This window comes from Aythya ferina (assembly GCF_964211825.1).
Source record: "Aythya ferina genome assembly, chromosome: 8".
Classification (NCBI taxonomy): domain Eukaryota; kingdom Metazoa; phylum Chordata; class Aves; order Anseriformes; family Anatidae; genus Aythya; species Aythya ferina.
The window spans coordinates 28,355,405-28,374,638 of NC_140304.1; the positions used below are offsets into that span (position 1 = coordinate 28,355,405).

The 19,234-nt window shown below is 61.1% G+C and overlaps 1 protein-coding gene across 9 annotated transcripts in view; it reads right to left on the reverse strand.

The window, feature by feature from the left end:
• SSBP3 (single stranded DNA binding protein 3) overlaps positions 1-14,780 on the reverse strand; it is a 46,016-nt gene extending 31,236 nt beyond the window's left edge. For 4 of the 9 annotated variants that reach the window (XM_084528482.1, XM_084528477.1, XM_084528483.1 and 1 more), the window contains exons 1-4: positions 14,310-14,779; positions 14,026-14,098; positions 13,754-13,815; positions 13,336-13,420 (exon numbers count right to left, since the gene is read on the reverse strand). In XM_084528482.1, coding sequence (XP_084384608.1) covers positions 13,336-13,420; positions 13,754-13,815; positions 14,026-14,098; positions 14,310-14,365 — 276 coding nt within the window. In that variant the 5' untranslated portion in view covers positions 14,366-14,779. Of the gene's footprint in view, positions 1-13,335; positions 13,421-13,753; positions 13,816-14,025; positions 14,099-14,309 lie in introns of all 9 variants that reach the window. The other 5 variants (XM_084528480.1, XM_084528478.1, XM_084528479.1 and 2 more) reach the window with 3 other exon arrangements.
• Positions 14,781-19,234: the final 4,454 nt, after the last annotated feature.

Here is a 19,234-nt window from a genome sequence, read left to right on the forward strand (position 1 = left end):
CGCCGGCGCAGGGAAGCGCCGGGGCTGTGCTGCAGCCAGCTCAGGCAGCCGGCGCAGAGGGGAGGCTGAAGCACCTGGAGAGGCTGCGAGTGCCTGCTCCGAGCACCTTCCCCAGCAGAAAACGAAATAAATTGAGCTTCAGGGCCAGCAGGTTCACAGGGGAGCCCAGACTGAGGACTGTGTGCTGCAAAACCGCCGCGCGCGCAGCCAGAAGCGACCTCCCAGCTTCTGGAGCTGGGAGCACACACATTTTGGGGATGTTTGCAGCCTTTTTGGCCAAACTGATGGCAAATCAGCCAGAAGCCAGCCCCAGGAGGCTCCTCCCCAGGAGGCTGCAGCCCCCCAGCAGCCGAGGACACCGCCAGCCCCGCTGTGCCCGGAGGGTGAGGGGGAACCCAGCCACAACCCCAACCACGCTCCCCTTTGGAGACCGCCCCACGTCTCCCCTTGCTGGGGAAGGCATTTCCCCACGGGGTGCAGAGGCTGCGCCCCAAACGGGTGCACCCCAGGGCCGGGGAGCCTCGGGGGCTGCAGGAGCGGGTGCTGGGGGCAGCGCTGAGCCCCCCGGCGAGGCGGCTGCCGGCTCCCAGCGCAGCAGATGGCACGCACAGCACTCGCCGCTTCGCTTCCCAGCCGCCATCACGGAGCCGCTCCTCGCAAGGGCGGAGGCGGGGGGGAGACGGCGGGGTGGTTTTTTTTCCCTTTCCCTGGGAATTTGGAGGTTTTTTCCCTTTCAAACCAGGCATGAGCCCGTGGTTGGGGTGCTCTCAGCACCCAGGGCGCAGCGCTCCGCGCGGCCCCCGGTTGCCACCCGCGAGCGCCAGGCTGACCACTGGAAACCCCCCCGTCGGGAGGGACAAATCCCAGCAAGCCTCAGGAAGCGGGGAGAGAGGGAAAAAAAAAGGGATGAAGCGATCAAAACGAGGGCTTTCGAGGGATTCTGCTCGCTCGCCTGGATTTTCTCCTGTTTGATCGCTCATCCCCGGCTCGCCGAGGGGCACCCTCTGCCTCCGCCACCCTCGAAGGAGGGCAGGGGGTTGGGAGAGGCGCGCCCCAAGGGGAAGGGACGTGGGGATGAGATGAAAGCAGGGGGCGAGACGGGGACCAGAGCTTTGTGGGTGCCACTCTGCCTGCCGTGGTGGCCTCGGCACGGCCCCGTCCTGCTGGAGGCAGCGGGGCCCCGCTGAGCCGCGCGATAGCGCCGGCAGGAAGCGCCTGGCCGGGTCAGCGCGACGAGCTTTTGCTTTCTGCTCTGGAGGTGGAGCCGCGGGGCCTCTCCGAGCTGCAGGAGCTGGGCCTGAGCACACAGCACCCTACAGGGGTGCCGCTTCCCGGCACGGTGGCTGCAGCCAGGTTCCTGCCTCCCCGTGGAAGCCGCCACCCCGAGCCGCGCTGCGAAGCCCTAAATCTGGGCATCGCAGCCTGCTTCCAGCAGAGCTCGGTTGTAAGGGACAAAAAGCCTCGTCTGGGGGTGAAGCAAAGCCCCGAGCTGATGGATCAGCACCTCCAGCCCAGCCCAGCCTCGCTGTGCTGTGGCTGCAGACGCACAAAGGCTGCTCCCCCCCCCTCCCCGTGTCCGCACGCAGCTGCCGGGGCACAAAAGGGGTCGGGGGGAGCCAGGCGCCTGCTCCACGCACGGCCAGGAGGAGCTGGCGGGGCTCAAACTGCCCTGGGGTGCACGCACACAGCTCCACGTGCCCGGCCTCGAGGGCTTGGCGAGGCCAAAAATCGGTGAGGGAGTTTGCTGGCGTCCCTTCTTCAGCTGCAGCCTCGCACGGGTGCTCGCGATGGCGAGGGAAACGGCACGGGGAGAAGCCAACTTTGGGGAGGTTGCCATCAGAAAAAATCCAGAAGCCTGCAGTGGCCATAGAAACACTGCCCTGCTCTGTGCTGCCCCAAAACCAGCTCTTCTTCCCCAAAATGCTTCCAAAACGCTGCTGGATGGGGACATCTCACTGCATCACTTCTCCTACTGCCTCCTCCTGCCCGCTCCTTGCGCCCCACTGTGTTGTTTTTTTTGCTCCAGCCCCAGCTCCGGGTGGATAAGGAGGGATGGATTGGGGCAGGACGAGGGAATTGGGGTTTCTGGGGTTTCAGCAGGGGCTGTGGGCACATTTACAGCTGCAGACAGGGGGCCACGCATCACACACCCCGCTGAGCGCGGCAGGAAGCCCGAATCACCACCCCAAAACATCACAGCCACCACCTGGGCTATCGGGCCCCGCTCCAACCCAGGGGAAAACCTTCCCCAAAAAAAACAAACCAGAGCCCGAAGAGGAGCAACGGGGGCAGCCCGGGCCTGGGGGGGGCCGTGCCGAGGAATGCCCGCGGCGCCGGGCGCCGGGAGCCAAGCAGCTGGAGAGCCGCAGCCTCATGAAATAATGAAATGCCAAAGCGAGCCCTGCATCTTCCACAGTCTCTCAGGTCACCTACCAGATTAGGAGGCCTGTTGCTAAGGCAACCATATCTTGCAAGTGCGAGCTGAACTTCCCCATAATTTTTAACCCTTTCAGGAGCCAAAGGGAAAAAAAATAAATAAATAAAAAAGGTGGTGGTGGTGATGGGGGGAAAAATGAAAGGAAAATATAATGGGGTAACGGCGATGGCACGACCCGGTGGGGCCCGAGGGGGGCGGCTGAGGAAAATGAAGGGAAAGGAGAGGCGGCCGGGAAGGCTCCCCGCTCGCTGCACGCCGCCCTGGCTCCCTTCCAGGCGGCTCAGAAAATTATTCAGCGTATGCACGCGCAGGCGAAACCCGGCAAACTTTCTATGTGCCTGGCAAGGCAATGCAAAAAAAAAAAAAAAAAAAAAAAAAGAGAAAAAAAAGAAAAAAAAAAGGGTTGCGCATATGAAATGGGGACAAACAAAGCAAAAAAATAAAAATAAAAGGGAAAAAAATAAAAGAAGTTTTTACTACCCCCGGCGGCCCCGCGGGGACAGATGGCCGGCGCTGCGCCCCGGCTCCCCGTCCCCTCCCCGGTGAGGTTTGGAGCTCCACGGTGTGGCCCCATAAAAAGTGGCCCCCTCGTTGCCACTGCCCTGAACGAGGGTAAAACCCGGTGGTTTTGTCATCTGGGGGGTTTAGGGGGTTTTGTCATCTGGGGGAGGTTTTCCAGGAATTCATCCTGCCGCGGGGAAAGCGAGCTGGGGTGCATGAGGGGTGCGAGGGGAGGGGGAAGCGATGAGCTGTGCTCCACCCCGGGGGTTTCTTGCTCGGGGAAAGGAGCAAAGTTGAAGCATCCCAGAGAATTTTGGGGGTTTCCAGCTTGCCTCCATCCCAGGAGGGTGGATAAAAACCCCACGGTGAATGCACAAAAGCAGGGAGCCCCGAACGCTGCACCCATCTGGGAAAACGGGGACTGGGAACAACGAAAAAAAGGAGCCAGGCAATGCCCAGGCAGCACGAGGAGGGGGGAAACAACACCAGGGAGGGGAGAAAAAGGCACGGAGACGAGGAGAAAATGTGGAGCAGCATAAATCAGGAGCGCAGGGGGGGAGAAATGCCTGGAGGAGAGGAGGGAAGCGGGGCTGGGGAGGCAGAGGAGCACGTGCTGCTGGGGGGGCTCGGGATAAGGAGGGGAGCGGTGCCGGGGGCTTATCAGAAGGCTGCACGCCCGGCCTGACGTGGAGGCTCCCCCAGCATCTGCTCCATGCCCCTGTTCCTGCAGCCGGGGTCTCGTTTGGGAAGGCGAAGCCTCCGCTGGCAGCGGGAGCAGGAGATGCTCGAGGGAAGGGATTCGCCGAGGAGCGCCGGGAGCTGCTTGGCTGCTGGTGTCGAGGCTTGGACGCTCAGCAGGCTTCGTGCTGAGCGCCTCAGCCACGTGCTGCAGCTGCACGGGGCCCTCGTTTCCTTGTCCCCCTTCCCAGCCTCGGGGTGGGCGCAGGGATCCCCGCAGAACCCCTCAAATCCCCGCGGCACGAGGTCGGCGTTGGGAAGCCGGGACCCCGTGCTCACAGCTCGAGGACAACGCAAACTTCCAGTAAAAAAATAAAATAAAAATATAATCATCATCATAATAATAGGAGCTGCAAGGGGCCATGCAAACCTGCTTGCCTGGTGGCCAGGCAAGCCTTGCAAAGGGCTCCCACGCACCGGGGGTGCTCTCCTCCTGCCCTGCACCTCGCGGGGGAACTTGATTAGCTCCGCATATCAACGCCAAACATCTGTAACCGACCAAATTTACAACCCGAAATAAAGAGGAGTGACCTTCCCCGCGTTGAAAGACATCTAGGTTCTTGTATTACAACGACGGGGACAGGCAAAATTCATTATCTCTAATAGCTGTCCTTATAACCAGATTAAACACAAAGGCATCAATTTCATATTCCTTGACCCGCCGCCGTTCCCACCCGGAGCCGAGGGGAGCTCCCCTCCGCCGCCGTGCAGACAAAACCCATCCGCTCAAATTAAGCTCCTGGCTCTGCACGCACAGCCCCCGGCCCTCCTCCTGCTGGCACGAGGTTCTCCCATCGGCCAGGATGTGGACGCCGCGGCCATCAGCTCGGTGTCAGCACGTGGGGAGCAGAGGTCGGCACACGGATCCCGGGGGAAAACTCCTGATTTTCACACAAAAACATCCCAACCCTCCAGAAATACTGGTTAAATCTGACTGCGCCCACGTTGCCCGGAGCGAGCTCCCTGGTGGGGTGATGCACCCGGGGCTTTTGTCCCGAGGATGCCCGCGGTGCGCTCACCTCCCCGGGTCCTCGCGCTGGCAGCCAGCAGGCGGGGAGCAAAAACCCTGTAATTTCCATCAGAGGATGCTCTCCGTGGGGACCTCCAGCTGCCAGCCAGGAGAAATAAGCCACCGGAGACAACTTTCCTGCAGCACGGCCTCCTAATGGCTTTCCTCAGCCCTCCCCACGGCCCCCAGTGGATGCAGGCGCGAGGGCAGCTCCTGCTGGAGGAGGGCACCAGTGGGGCCGGCCGGCCTCGCTCCTTCCCAGCAACAAGTCCGAGGGGTAGGAGAACCCTGCACATGATGGGGAAGCTTCAAATGGAGCGGGCGGGCAGCCTACCCTGCTGAAGCACCAGTGAAAGTTAAAATTAATTAGCTGGCGTGATGACAAAGAAGCCATTGTGCGGCACGGCGGAGCAATCCAAGTACAAAGGCCGCGTGGAAGTCGCGTTGAAAACTCCTCGATGGCTGCAGGTGAGGACGGACGAGCTGTCAGGACACGCCGTGACACCCAGAAGGGCTCCGGGACAAGCAAGCAAATGGGTTTTTAATGAGGCAAAGAGCCCCAGCTCGCATCTCCTCTCCGAGAGGAGAACAGCGAAGGCCTGAAGCACCTGGGCATCGTCAGCACAGGACAAAACTGCAATTGTTTGGTTTTTTTTTTTAAATGGAGAATTGTCCTCAAGCCTGCTGTGCACAGAGGTGGAAGAAGTCCCTGCTGCCAGAGCCCTAGGCTGCTCCTTTGGGAAGGAGCTCACACCCCCAGAGCTGCTGCTCTGCTCCCCCGGGGAACGCAGGAGCCGCCAGCAACACAGGCAAAACACCAGGGAGATACAAAACCAGAGCAACGCCGGTGCTGAGCAGCTCAGCAGCACCTTGAGGACTTGCCTCCATCCTCCAGGGCAGGGCTGAGACATCCACAGACACCACTGGGCAAAAGGAAAGCTTGGTGGAGAAGGATTGGAGTCATTCACACCCTGCCAGGGAGCCAGGAGCCTACAAGGAAGCGCCCTGCCCCTTCCCTCCTGCACACAGCAGCATTTTATAGGCTAAAAACCACCCAAAAAATCACCACCACCAGCAGCAGCAGCCTCCTGATTCTCCCCTAGCTCTTCTGGGGAGCAAACGTCAGCACCGCGCCGCGGCCGGAGGGCTCGAGGCTCTCCGCGGGGCCGGTCTCCTGCGCAGGGGCTGCCGCAGAGCATCCTTCATCCTTGGCTTTGGAAGCTCTCTCTGAATCCACAACAAACAGCAATGAGGCGCGAGCCCAGCCCGGAGAGGTTGGTTGAAAACCGGGGAAGAAACAGACAAGGGAAAAAAAATAAAAATAAAAATCCTACTAATAAACCAAACCACCCAGCAGCTGCGAGAGGCGGCCGGGCCGGGCAGCAAGAGCTCATTTTCACTACAGAAAGCTGCTGCACCCTGGGAGGAGAGACGCTCGAGATCAAATGTTTAAGGGTTTATGCAGAAACATTAAAAAAAAAAAAAATTAGAAAGAAAATGTTAGCTTAAGACACAGCCAGAGGTCTTCCTTTGGACTTTATCTTGACACCGCAGGCTGTGGTGACAGGGCCTCACGCAGCGCCGGGGGGCTCCGGGAAGCCCCCCAGCCCCAAAAAATGGGGTGGATGTGGGGAAAATGTGCACCCGCTGTGCCTGGGGGGCTCCTGCCCCTTCCTCCCCCTGTCCCGAGGAGGCTGCGGGTCGCTCCCACAGCCTGGGGACAGGGACATTGCCTGAGCCGGGGTCCCATAGGGGCCGGGCGCCCACCCCGAGATTTGGAAACCCCCCCCAAAAAGCCACCCATCTGTAAGCTTTTAACTCAGCTCCTGGCACCAGCCCCTCCAGCAAACAGCCCCGGCACCGCCGCTTGCGGCCACGAGCAGGGGTTTCGAAAGGGAAAATAAAAAAAGCAAAAAAAAAAAAAAAAAAAAAAAAACACCAAAAAAAAAAAAAAGCCCCAACCGAGCCCGCGGGGAGGTATTTGTTTACTCGCACAGGAGCCGTTTTCTCTCTCCCCCCAGCAGCCCGGGGCTGCTCTGCAGAGGAAGGAGCCGTTTCCTCCTGGCACAGCCCCCCAGCGCCCTTTTGGGGCCCCCACAAACCCCAAAAGGGGGCGAGGGAGCTGCCTGTGCCCCCGAGGTGGTGCCTGCAGCACCCAGCAGCCCCGTCCCACGAGGGGAAGCCGCCAGCACCACCCCAGGAGATGCTCCGGGTGGCCGTGCCAGCCCTTCCCATGGCCTGGAAACACGAAACCCAATTAGCAACGTCTCCTCGGGGCGTGCAGGACGGGCTATTTGGGTATATTTTATTTTTTTTCCAGCAGCCAGACTCCCCACGGGCACCCCCCGTCTCCTGCCGCTGCACTGCCTCCTCCCTGACAGGGCTGCACCACGTGCATCAGCCCAGCCTCGGGCACGGCTTTCGCCATCCTGATGGCACGAGGAGGGCTCACGGCACCCCAAAAACACCCCAAAAACGCCCCCATCCCAGGGGTTTGGCCCCACGGAGGTGCCCACGCGATGCTCGGCAGCAGCGGAGCAGGGAGAAGGCTGGGCTGGAGCAGGGTGGGATGTGCTGAGGGTTGCAGCTCCTGTTCCTGCACAAAAAAAAAGGGTTTGTGCAGCCGGTTGCAGTTTAATTCGTGAGGGCAGAGAGCAGGGAGCAGGATTGAAGGAGCAGAAAGAGCCCAAGCCCGGGCCCCAGCTCCCAGGAGCGGCGCGGCAGCTGTTTCCAATAGAGCCAGGGGCTGCTTTAAAAGAGAAAAAAAAAAAATAAAAAAATATATATATATGGAACAAAAGGTAGGAGAAAATCCAAGTTTCCAAGGTGAGGAAGGAAATGATCAGGGGAACAGGAAAGCCTCACTCGTACCCAACGCCACCTCCCCGAGGCAGCCCTGGGGGGCTCGGCCCCCTCCCCGGGCACCACGAGGAGCCCCCGCCGCCTTTGTTCCTGCGCGAGGACCCCCGGCAGGAAGCCAGGGGCAGGTTTACGAGCCCAGAGCCACAAATCTGCCGGGGGCTGAGCCCCCCCCTGCCGCGGGGAGGGCGGCGAGGAGCCGGGGGCCGCGGCACGCGGGTCCCCTCGCACGTGGCTGCGGCTGCGGGGCAGACAATGGGAGCGCGCGCGGCCTTCCTCCTCCTCCTCCTCCTCCTCCTCACCATGCTGGGCTTCGTTTCCAGCAGAGCCGGCCCCTCTCGCGGTGCCGGGTGGGTTGAAAACAAAACAAAAAGAAAGCAGAGGCACAAAAAAAGGCTCCGGTGCGTCCCCTCGCTAGCCAGCCGCTTGCTGGTGCCAACCGAGCGCCGCTGCCCAGCCCCGGGGGCACCCACGCCCCTGCCACCCCAAAACGCACCCCCAGCATCTCCAAACCCAGCCGGCCTCCCCCTTGCCAAGCAGAACCCAAAACCCTGCGCCATCTCGGGCAGCTTCCTCTCTCCCCCATCCCGCCCCCACTTTTCGGTGGAAATCCCTGGTGGGTTCGAGCCGGAGAAAACTTTGCATCTTCACACCATTTGTTGACACAAAACGCATTCCAGCGCCTTACTTTTACAGAGGCACTCCGAGTGGAGGGGGGGAAAAACGTCTGTTTCCATTTGAAACTGTCAAAATTAGCATTCAGTAATTAAAAATCACACCCTTTCTCTTAATAACCTAACCAGCATGATACAATCAGGTTGTGCCAACTCTTTAATCTAATTGACTAATTACAGATTTTAATTTAGTCAGTTACTGAACAACTGTTGACAATTTGTTTTCATTAGGGACAGAACAGGATAAATATTTAGGCTCCCCAGTCAAAGACTAAGACATAAGCTCTCTGCTCTGACCTCAAGTTGAGCACACTTGGCTTTTCCAGCGATAGCAGCTCCGGGAAGGCGGCGCTCTGAAACCGCGTGTTCCTGGCGCCCCGCGCCACGCAAAGTGCAAAAAGTGGAGGTTGCCCCGCACCGACTGCTGAGATGGGTCGAAAGAATGAAAATAAAATAAAAATAAAGAAGAATCCAGAGCTCCGGGAGAGGCAGGGCGGGCAGGGGTGCTCGCACGCAGCGGGGCAAAGCCGTACCTGTCCCCGGAGAAGGAGGGGAGGCTGAACCCAGCCCGCTGCTGGGAGAGGGAATTTCTCTCTTTTTCCCCTTTTTTTTTTTTTTTTTTTTTTTATTTAAAGAAGCGATTTGGAGTTTTGCAGCTGCTCCTGGCAGCCTGCCACTCCGGGAGGAAACTCCTCTCTCCGGTTACCTGTGGGGATCCCTGTCCCTGCAGAGCGGGGCTGGAGAGGGCCCAGCTGTGCCAAGAGGGGCCGGAGCATCGCTGGAGCCCCGTGGGGGCAGGCAGGACCCCAAAAAGAGCCATGCCCACCCCACAGCCCTGCACCGCGCCAGGTCTGGCCCCAAAGCACCAGCTCTCCCCTGAAATACCTTTAAAATCAGCCTCCACTGCACTGCTCCTGCACGTAAAAAGCCTCAGGTGCTCGGGGCACCAGTTTGGTGCTCCTGGAGCAGGCGGACTCGGGGAGGGGACCCCACACCAACCCCCCTACCTGGATATAGGGCAAAATATGCTGTGACTAAAGGAGGAAGCTTCCCCACAGCCTGGGGACAGCGCCAGAGGCAGAGAGGAGCTGGCAAACAGCTCCAACGGGACCAGCCTTTTGTGTGCATCGCCTCCCGAGCGCAGCTGGAAGGCCCCTCCAGCCCCACGAGGCTGGGTTCGGAGCCCTGTCCCCAGAGGACACCCCCAGCAGCATCCTCCCTGGTGGCCATCCCGGCCCTGGGAGGTTTCCCGACTTGGGAAACCTGCTCGCCGAGATCCGAATCCTACAGGAAAAGTTCCAGATGTTGGGGAAAAAAATAAAAAAAAATAATAAAAAAAGAGGAGGAGGAGCCCTGGCTGTCCCCCAGCCAGGCGCTGCCACCGAGCTCCCCATCACTTCGGGGCCTCCTCACGGCCACCCTGCTGCCGTGCCAGAGCATCCTTCCAGACAGGAAAAGTTCTATAGGAAGAGCTGCATCGCTTTCCTGAGGTTAAAAAAGAAAATAAATCAATGCCCTGCTCTAACAAGCACACGGCGTGCCCGAAAGCAACCCGAAGCCGCCGCTGCGTAAATCTTTCGGGTGCGGGTTCTCCTGGGGGGAGCACGGGGGGAGCAGAAGGCCCTGGCACCACTCTGCTCCTCCTCTCCCCCTCCCAGCCCCGCTCCGAGCTAGCCGCGCCGGCAGAGCAATCCCACAAAAAGTATGTAGCAACAGTCAACTAGATTTAAGTTCATTTTCTGTAGCCGGAGGCCAAAATCGACTGAAGTGGTTCTGGTGATCAAGTTTGCTGCAATTCCCCCTTTCTGCGTATTAGCTCTTTGACAGAAATTCACTGCGGTATTTAAACTGGCAGTCATCACCGCTAACTCAAATTGTATTGGCTTTCCCCGTGTTGAAAGGCTGAGCTGCAACCAGCCAGCGGCCAATTCCCCGAGAACACGGGGGCTGAAATCCCCTATAAGGTTGGCACCGCGCTGCCGGAGGGTGGGGAGGCAGAGCCGGGCTGGGCGCCCCCCGAACACCTCCCAGGGCTTGAGGATGGGAGCAGAAAGCTGCCCACTTGGGGAAGGATGTGATAAATGTGATAAAGGTAACCCTAAATCAAACTGCTGTGGGTCAAGGACAGCCCGTAAAGCCCTTAAAGTTGGGTGGGGAGCAGTAGGGACCTGGAGCGTTTTAATTTCTCTGGTACAAGTGGAAGATGCTGACTGGTGGGACCCTACCAACGCACCTCAATAACTGGGGACAAAACCACGGTGTCCCTTCTGCCTGCACAGACCCAATCCCAACACAACTCTCCCAGTGGCCACCGTCCCTACGCAGCGTCCCAGCAGCCTGACAGCCCGCCTGGGGAGGAAAAAGGGAAAGGGAAACTCCTCGGCCACAGCAAGAGCCCGCGGCAGCCAACGAGCGGCCCCAAAGGAGAGGGTGAGCCTTGGTTTGCCTGTTGGGTTTTCTCCCCAAAAGAATTAAATATTAAAAACCGGAGGGGGAGATTGGAAATCTGTCCTGCTGCTCCCAACAGTTCTCCTACAGCGAGGCTGGGAAACAAACTGGGAATTACACAGCGGGCAGATCCCACGGTTACACTCCGCTAACGAAGCGCCGCTCCCACAGCCCGTAGCTCTCCAAACCGGGGCTCCCCGTGCCCCCCGGCTCCCCCAAGGCTCTTTTTTTGGGGAGCCGGAGCCTCGGGGCACCCCCTCTGCCTCATGCCCACGGGGACAGAGCCACCCCATCGCCTTTTGGGAAGCGAAAGCCACGCTCCAGGCGCGCAGGGGCGACCGCGGCGCAGCCAGCGCTGGGCTTGGCCACGTTTCAACAGCACCTCCTCCGAATCTGGGGCAAGGCCTAGATCGGGATATTTTTAAACCGCAACCAAGAGATGAAATTACTCACCGGTCCACCCAGCCCGGGGCTCGCAGCAGGCGTGGTGAGGCTGCTGGGGCGCTCCCCGACCCCGCACGGGATGCGCCCGGGTGCGGGGCTCGGCGCCGCGGTCCCAGGAGCCGGCACCCAAAAAACAAGGAGCTATTCACCCGCCACGTTTATCAGCTGGTTCCTCTCCTCGGTCAATATTTAAGTTTTAGCCCGGCAGGTCCCTGCCCTGCAAAGTACACTCGGAAAGCGCCGCGAGCATCCCCAGCCAAACGCAAGCACCCGTTTTGGGGCCAAAACGGGCCCACCAGGACAAAAACCGGTGCAGGGAAGCCAAGGGAGGGCTGAAAATCTCCCTCCCAGTCTTCGCAGCGAAACCCAAGAGGTAGAGCACTTGGGGCTGCTGCAAACCTGCCTTACAGCGAGAATTAAAACCAACCAGGATTGTGTCCCTGCCCTGTAAGCTCACAGCACCGTGTATTAAGGAAGTTTACGTGCATCACCTAATGCGCTCGTGCCCATTGTTGGGATTATTACCAAGCTGAAAAAGATTAATTTCTCTAAACACACTAAATCCTCAGATATTATTAGAAGGCGGCTGCAAACGTAGCATTACGGTGCCTTAGCTGCTGATGGCATCTTCACCTGGGGATCTCCTTACCTGAAGGTCTGTGTTTGCCTCCCCGCCCAACCAGGCCCCAAAGCAGCAGGATTTGGCCCCAAAAACGCGAGGGGCAAGCGGCAGGCAGCGCTCAGCAGAGGACTGAGCAGCCCTGATGGATTTGCTGACAAACCCCGGGCTGTCAGCTCGCTCTCACCCTCGGTTCAGGAGTTCAGAGCTTTAACCTGACCCAGTAAATACAAACCAGCTACGCAGGAAGCGGCGCGGCGCAGCCAGGGGCTGGGAGGTGGGGGATGGCCATGGGACGGACAGACGGACGGACGGACGGACGCCCAGCACAGACCAGGAGCAGCTCCCCCAGGGGACAACCAAGCCACCACATCCTGGGCACCTCGAGGGGAAGGGCCAGGCTGCAGGGCTCAGCTCCCAGCCAACCTCGCGCATCTCCCAGCAGCTCAACCCAGGCATGTCGAGGCAACGAGAGAGCGGGGAAGGGAGGAAAAATGGTTTCCATACTGTAGGCTCCCAGGAGCAGACAAAAACAGCTCCTGCTACACCATTTCAACTCGCTTGACTCCAGTCCAAGCCCACAGCCAGGTGACTAATCCTTTGATTCAAATTCCTCCCCGCTGCAGATCGGCGCTGCAGATCTGGGTGACTTCAGCAGGAGGGGAGCGGGCAGCCCACCCCGCTCCCACCGCAGCTGGCGCCAACAAGCTCCATGCCCACGGGACGAGGACGCTTTTTGGGAGCACAACACCTTGGCCCCGAGCATCCCAAGCGAGGAGGAGCATCTGCTGGCTTCCAGCAAGCCCTCCGCAGAGGGCAAGCCACATCTGCTGCCACCAGGCACCCGAGGAGCTGCACACCTATGGCAGTGGTGGAACAGGGGCTCCAGAGCCACCAGGCTGGAGAGCAGCGAGCTGGGGGCACCTCTAGGTTTGCTCCACCAAGCGGACTCGTGGCAAAGCGGGTCCAGCAGCAGCAGCACAGCTGGGGCTCCTCCAAGCATCCTGCTCCACGTTTTGCACAAGGACCAGAAGCCCGCAGCACCAACAGGCAAAAAAACCCAAAACAACAACCCAGCACCGACCGCAGAGGGAAGAGGGCAGGTCTGCACCACCGCCAGCAGCTCGCGCCTACGTCCACGCTGCCTCCTCCCGAGGGAGGATCCCCAGCCAACCAAGGCAGCCCCGAGCCTTGCCAAAGCCAAAGCGAGGTTTTGGGAGGCTGAAAACAGGGGGGGGATGGCATTTGGGGGAATCCCCCCCCCTCCCTCCCCGCCTCCCAGCTGCGACCCGGCGCCTGCCCACACGCCACGACACCCATCGCCACCGATCCGCCACGGCCAACGCTTTGTTGTCCACTGCCGTGCAAAAAAAAAAAAAAACCTGCTCCCTTCTGCCAGGAGCCCGAATGCCTCTAAGTGCTTAAGATAAGTATCGGGGCTCATTTACATAATTGCAACATTATGAAATACTGCTCAGTCAAACCAGGAGGCTGTTGGTTAAAAACACGCTTTTGCCAGTTGGTTACGTTCGCTCGCGGCGCGCCGAAAGGAGCCCGAGCTCCCCAACTCTGTAATTACCGCGAGGATTAGAAACTTGTTACTCACATAGTCATGAAAGGCTTTGGCTTCACTTGAATGTTCGCAAGTGTCTCGCCTTTCGGGAGCTGCACAGTAAAGGTCCCAAAACACGCTGCACGGCACAAAAAGCTCCGGTTACCACCGATGCCGACGCCAAGTGCCCGGCGCGCTCGCTGAGCATCCCCCAGCCCGGTGGGGGGACCCAGCACCCCGAAAACAACCCCTGGTGGTTTTGGGGGGGCACCAAACCTTGTGGGACCCCGCGTGGGTAACGCAGCGGGTGGGAACCAGCCATATGGGCGCTCCCCCAGCCCCACCACCCACCCCCAGCCCCCTTAACCATGCTCCCCACCCCCCAGGGGCTGCCACCCCCTTGCTCCCCAGGAGCCAACCCCTCCCCTATAAACCACAGGGACCCCATGGGGGCCGGGGGGGGCTCACTTACCACCACCAGGAGTGCAGGAAGCCGGGGGGCTCGCCCAGCGTGATGTTCTTCTCCCACCGGATCTGCAGGAGGAAGGGGGGGGGGGGGGGAGCGAGAGGCCGAGGGTTGAGAAAAGGGGAGAAAAAAGGGACCCGGGGGGAGGGGGTCGTAGCGAGGGATACCCACACAGGAATCCCCCCACACACACCCCCCCGGGGCCGCCGCCCGCACAAGATGGAGGCCGGGCGGCGGAGCACAAAGGGCGGCGGGGAGGGGAGGGGGGGGGGGCTCACCTCGGACAGGAAGGTCTGCGCCGACTTCTGGGCGCCGACGTGCAGCAGGTACTCGTAGACGTACAGGGCCAGCCTGCAAGAGCCCAGCAGCGGCGGCGTGGGCAGGGGGCGGGCAGCACCGGCACCACCTCCAGCACCTCCAGCACCGCCGCCACCTCCAGCAGCAGCAGCAGCAGCCGCCGCCCCGCACAAAGCCGCGGCCGGAGCCGGGCAGCGCCCCCTGCACCCCCCCCACCCCTTAATTCCTCCCCATCTTTCCCATCCTCCTCCCGCACCCCGCTTACTTCTCCCGCGCCTGCCCGTCCGAGGGCACGGCCGAGCCCTTCCCCTTGGCGAACATGTTGGGCGCGGAGCTGCGGGGGCCGCCGCCGCCCTCCTCGCCTTCCTCCTCCTCCTCCTCCTCCTTCTCTCCTCCTGCTGCCGGTCTCCTCGCTGTGCCCGCTGCCCAGCTCCTCCGCTGGCCGCCCCCGGGGCTGTCAGAGCGCCGGCCCCCGCCGCGCCCCCATGGCCCCGCCGCTGCCTCCCCGCTCCGCTCCGCTCCGCCGCCGCGCAGCCGAACGTGGCCGCACCGTGCGCCGCCCACCCGCCGACTGACAGGCGGCGCGGCCAATCGCCGGGAGGAAGGGGCGGGGAGAGCGGTGGACACGCCCCCTCGGATAGTGGCCACGCCCCCAAGCTCGCGCCCACCCACCCCCCCTCCCCGCCCGCGCGCGGCCTCCCGCGGAGGGAGGGGGGGGGAGCGCGGCGCCGCGCGGGTCCTAGCGCCGCCCCGCTGCCCCCTTCGCCGCGGCCGGCTGGGCTCGGCGGGGAGCTGGCCCTTTAAGGCGCGGCACCGCCGCGCATCGCGCGCGCTGATTGGTCGGCGCCGAGGGGGGGGGGGGACAGAGGGAGGGGGGCCTTGAAACCGCCCGCCGGGCGCTGAGGGGAGGGAGAAGGAGGAGGGGGGGAGGCGGGCGCTGCCTCAGGGCCGCGGCGCTCGGCTGGGAGCCCCCCGGGGGTGGGGGGGAGGCTGCGGGGGGAGCCCCGGTGCCGGTAACGGCGCCGCCCGCCCGCTGGGGCCGGCCCGCGGCTGAGGGAGAGCCGTGTGGGGAGCCGCGAGGGGCGGCGAGGGGCCGGGCGGGCCGTCGCCCCGCTGCGAAACTTTGCCGGGTTTCGGCCGTTTGGTGACGGGGCGAGGCTGGCGCGGGCGGGCCCCGCCGCTTGTGTGTGGTTAAAAATAGAAAAAAAAACACAATAAAGATGGAGTGAAAATGGAGTAAAATGGAATAAAACGGAATAAAATTGAATAAAATGGAGTAAAATGGAGTGTGTGTGGTGTTGTGGGGGTGTTAAATGCCGCCTGAGGGGCTGTGGGGGGGGGTCTGGGCGCTGTGGGGCTGCGACCCCATAACCACGGCTCCTGTCACAGCCGTGTCCCCGTCACAATTGTTAAAACCGAGTTTAACAAACACCAGTTATTCAAACCGAATTTAACAAACGCCGGTTGTGCAAATCCAGCCTGGTCCTGCGAGGGCTGAGGCGCTGGGGTGGCGCGAGCAGGGCTCAGGGCAGCCCCGGGAGCCTCCTGTGGGGCTGGCCGGGTTTTGGGATCGGGGAGCCGCCGGGCGTAGGAGGAACTCCTCCAGCGCCACGGCGCCCGTGGGAATCCCCACGGCCATGGGGACCTGCCCGAGCAGGGCCCAACTCGCTCGGATGCCGAGAGAAAAAGCTCGGTGTGCGCTGCGGTAGGTCCCCAGCTATCGGGGTTTGGGGTTGTCTGAGAGCCGGGCTGCAAGGAGCGAGCACAACCTGGCTGGGAGCACGCGGTGTGCTCTGTGGAGAGGCTTGGCTGGGTGGCAGCGGGGTCCAGAAGGTGTCAGGGGCTGCAGGGCACAGACATGAGGGCTGGGATACAAAACCCACGGGTTTTGTGTCCTCCCGCTGCTCCTGTGGCGTTCTGGCAGGGTTGGAAATAACGAGGGGCCTCCTGAGGGGCTGTGAGCCAAGTGTGACCCCCCAGGGTAATGATGGTAAACAGGAGATGTTTACTGAATATCCCCGTTAAATGCAACGCCCTCCGTCAGCCGTGGCTGCTCGTGTTTGAGGCGCATCGAGCTCCACATCCAGTCCCGTTCACCCGGATTTATTCCCCTTGAACCCATCTCGGCTGTTGCTAGGGGAGATGGAGAAGCGCGGCCGGTCGGAAGCCTCCCCACGAGTGGTACCAAGAGAAAATCCTAAATATCGCCTCCCCGGCACGGGGAAACGCAGAGCACGATGCCAGGACGAGGGTGGGGACCCCGGTCCTGTGTGAATTCGGCCTCGCCCCACATCTGCCATGACCCCGTGGTGAGGGGATCGGGGCAAATGACAAGCCGGCGCTTTGGACCGGCCTCGCCGAGGATCAGAAGGGAGACTAATTTCATATCTTCGCCACCGCAGAGCACAATTAAGCGGCTCTGCGAAGTTTTAACGCAAGTTATGACAGGAAAATTCAAAAATAAAGAAATCCCAACACCCGCAGCCGGCTGCTCTGTCTAGCCGGGTCACGGGAGGTGGCACCGAGCACTCCCAAGGCTTTGAGGGCAGCCTGTGGACCGAATCCCTCACCCCGTGCCTCTCTCCGTTGGGATTTTTCCTTGGATGGCTGTCATGAAGGCATCAGAAATGGCTAAAACCCCAAACCAAGAGCCCGACGATGCCTTTAACCACCCGTCTGCCGGCTCACAGCCCGGGGTGCCTCCCTCCCCACATCACCCAGCGAAACGGCCCCGAAGGCAGGAGAAAACGCTGCCGGCTCCCCCGGGGGGGACAAAGGCACCCCAAGGGGAAGGCAGCGACCATGCCGGGAGCTGATGGAGGCCAGGCCAGGGCTGCTGTGGGATCCCCGTGGGCAGGGATGAGCAGCAGGAAGGGCAGGTTCGGGAGGGAGCCGCTGTGGGAAGCGCGGCCTCGCCGCCGCCGTGCAATTTAATCGTCTTTTGGGGATCCCTGCCCGCCTGGCGGCCGTGCAGTCGTGGCCGGGAGCGGGGTGTGGAGGCCGGGGGATGCAGGGAGAGGTGTCTCGTCCTCCTCGTCCCCTCCCCAGGGACGCCGCTGGAGTCGCAGCTCCTTCCTCGAGGCCCTGAATCATCCCCGCTGCCATCTGCTGCGCCCTCGCTCTTCCCCGCAGATGTCCTTCTTCCTTCCCCAGAAGATGAGAAGCGGGGACGAGGTGCCAAAACGCGACTCCGAGCAGCATCTTAATACAACGCGGGATTAATTTCTTCTGACTGCTGTTCGATGGCTCTGATTAAGCCGAGCAGCATTTAATTAGCTTGTTTGGACTGCCTCGAAACCCATGCCAAAGGTGGGGGAGCATCAGCGTGCAGGTCCCCTGGTGTCCATGATCTGCTGGGGCTGCCTTCACCTTCACGTTCACCTTCCCCTGGTGCAGACCCCACTGCCTGGGGGCTCTTTTGGGGGCTCTTTTGGGGTCCCCCTGCCACCCACTTCGCCTCTGTGAGCCCCGCAGGTGAGCCAGGTGCCTTTTGCTGGTCTTAGTGCTGGTGGCACGCGTGGAGCAGGCACTTGGGGAAGGAGATTAGCAGGATGGGTGCGATGGACACGCAGCCAGGTCGGCAGCCCTGCCGTAGGGACGCTTCTGGCTGCCAGGGCTGCTCCTCGTCCTGGCAACCCGGAGCCTCTCGGCATAAACCAAACTCGTCCTGCCACTGAGTCCTTGAATGTAAAGCAACCCTGCTCTCTCCCTGATTTACTACGAGCTGCTGGCTCTTCTCCTCTCCCTCCTCCCGTCTCCTTTAACCCATTTCATTATCTATGCTAGCTTAGGCTTGTCTACGTGGGAACGTCACGGTGAAGTTATTGCAAAATAGATGGGCTGTGAATGGAAAGCGCAGCAGCGCTCCCCCAGCAGCTCCTGCCCGGCGCCTTTGGTCCTGGACCCGCGATACCTGTGCTCTGCTCACCCCACACAGCGGCCCTACAGAGGGCAGAGCAGTGGGGTGGGACACGGCACACGGGAGCCACTGTCCCCGGGGCCGTGCTGGGCTTCCCCTGGTGCTCCTGGAGCTGGCACTGCTGGGGCTTAGCAGACGAGACGAACACACGTGGAAGGCCTGCATCTCCCCCCGAGGGACGTTTTGCAATTAAACATCCCCTCCCTGCTCAAACCAGCGCTCGGGCGAGTAACTCCAGCCCAGAGCCGGAGCCCCAGAAGTGTGGATTTTTAGCTATTCCTGGCACCTTTCATTTCCCCAGCCCTGCTCCTCGCTCCCCGCGGCCGCCGCTCTGGGCTGTATCGCTCCCACCTCTCCCACCAGCTGAGTCCCTTATCGGCCGCCCCTTCCATGTGTCCCCGCCTGATAGGAGCTGCCCGCGGCGCTCATTTTGGGGCCAGGAGCGTCCCTTCAGCGTTGCTGGGTGTATTTTTATGTCAGCACCTTTGTTTTTCGGCAAACAGCCGCTGGTTTTTGGGTGCAGCGAGCCAGGGGCTGTGTCCCGAGGTGACAACTCCGCCGCGTAGGGAGCGGGGTTTTTGGCACCGAAACTCGCCCCTGCAGCTCCTCAGAGGGCTGTTGGGGTTGTGAGCGGGGTGCTGCGTGTGTCGGGCACCTCTCCCGCCTCCTGCTGCTTCCTCCCACTCGTTTTTGGCTGCGCCGTGGTGCTCGCAGCCTCTGCCTTCGCCGAAACGAGGAGCCGTGGCACGGGAGCTGCTCGGAGCACCTCAACCCTCCAGCAGCATCGGCACGGCCAAACCTCAAAGCTGGGCTCCTGGAGGGGCTTTGAGCACTCATTAAACTCCTTGAGAGCGCAAAGGGTGCCCCCAAGAAGCCCAACCCTCTGGTTTCTGAGCGAAATAATAGCCGAAACAGGAGAGTCCGTAAAGGAAATCAGAAAAGACAACTACTTTTATATGTGCGCTTAAGTATTTAGGTCAGTATTTTTAGAATAAATAGCCGTGGGTTGGTTCCTATCTTTTCACTTTCATTTTTCACACTTCAGCTTCATTCTCCCCAAGCTGGTTAACTGAAGAAGCAATTGGGTTTCTGCAAGCCCTCCTTGCACCTACTAGCACGCCGACCTCGCCTGGTTTCTCCACCGGCCCCTTCTCCCCTTCTCATGGGCTCGGCTCAGCCCCATTTGCACCATTTGGGGTTGTGCCATCCCAAAACCAGGGGCACGGGGAGCACAGCCCCCCGGGGCTGGCGCTGGGCTCCCCGTGCGCGTT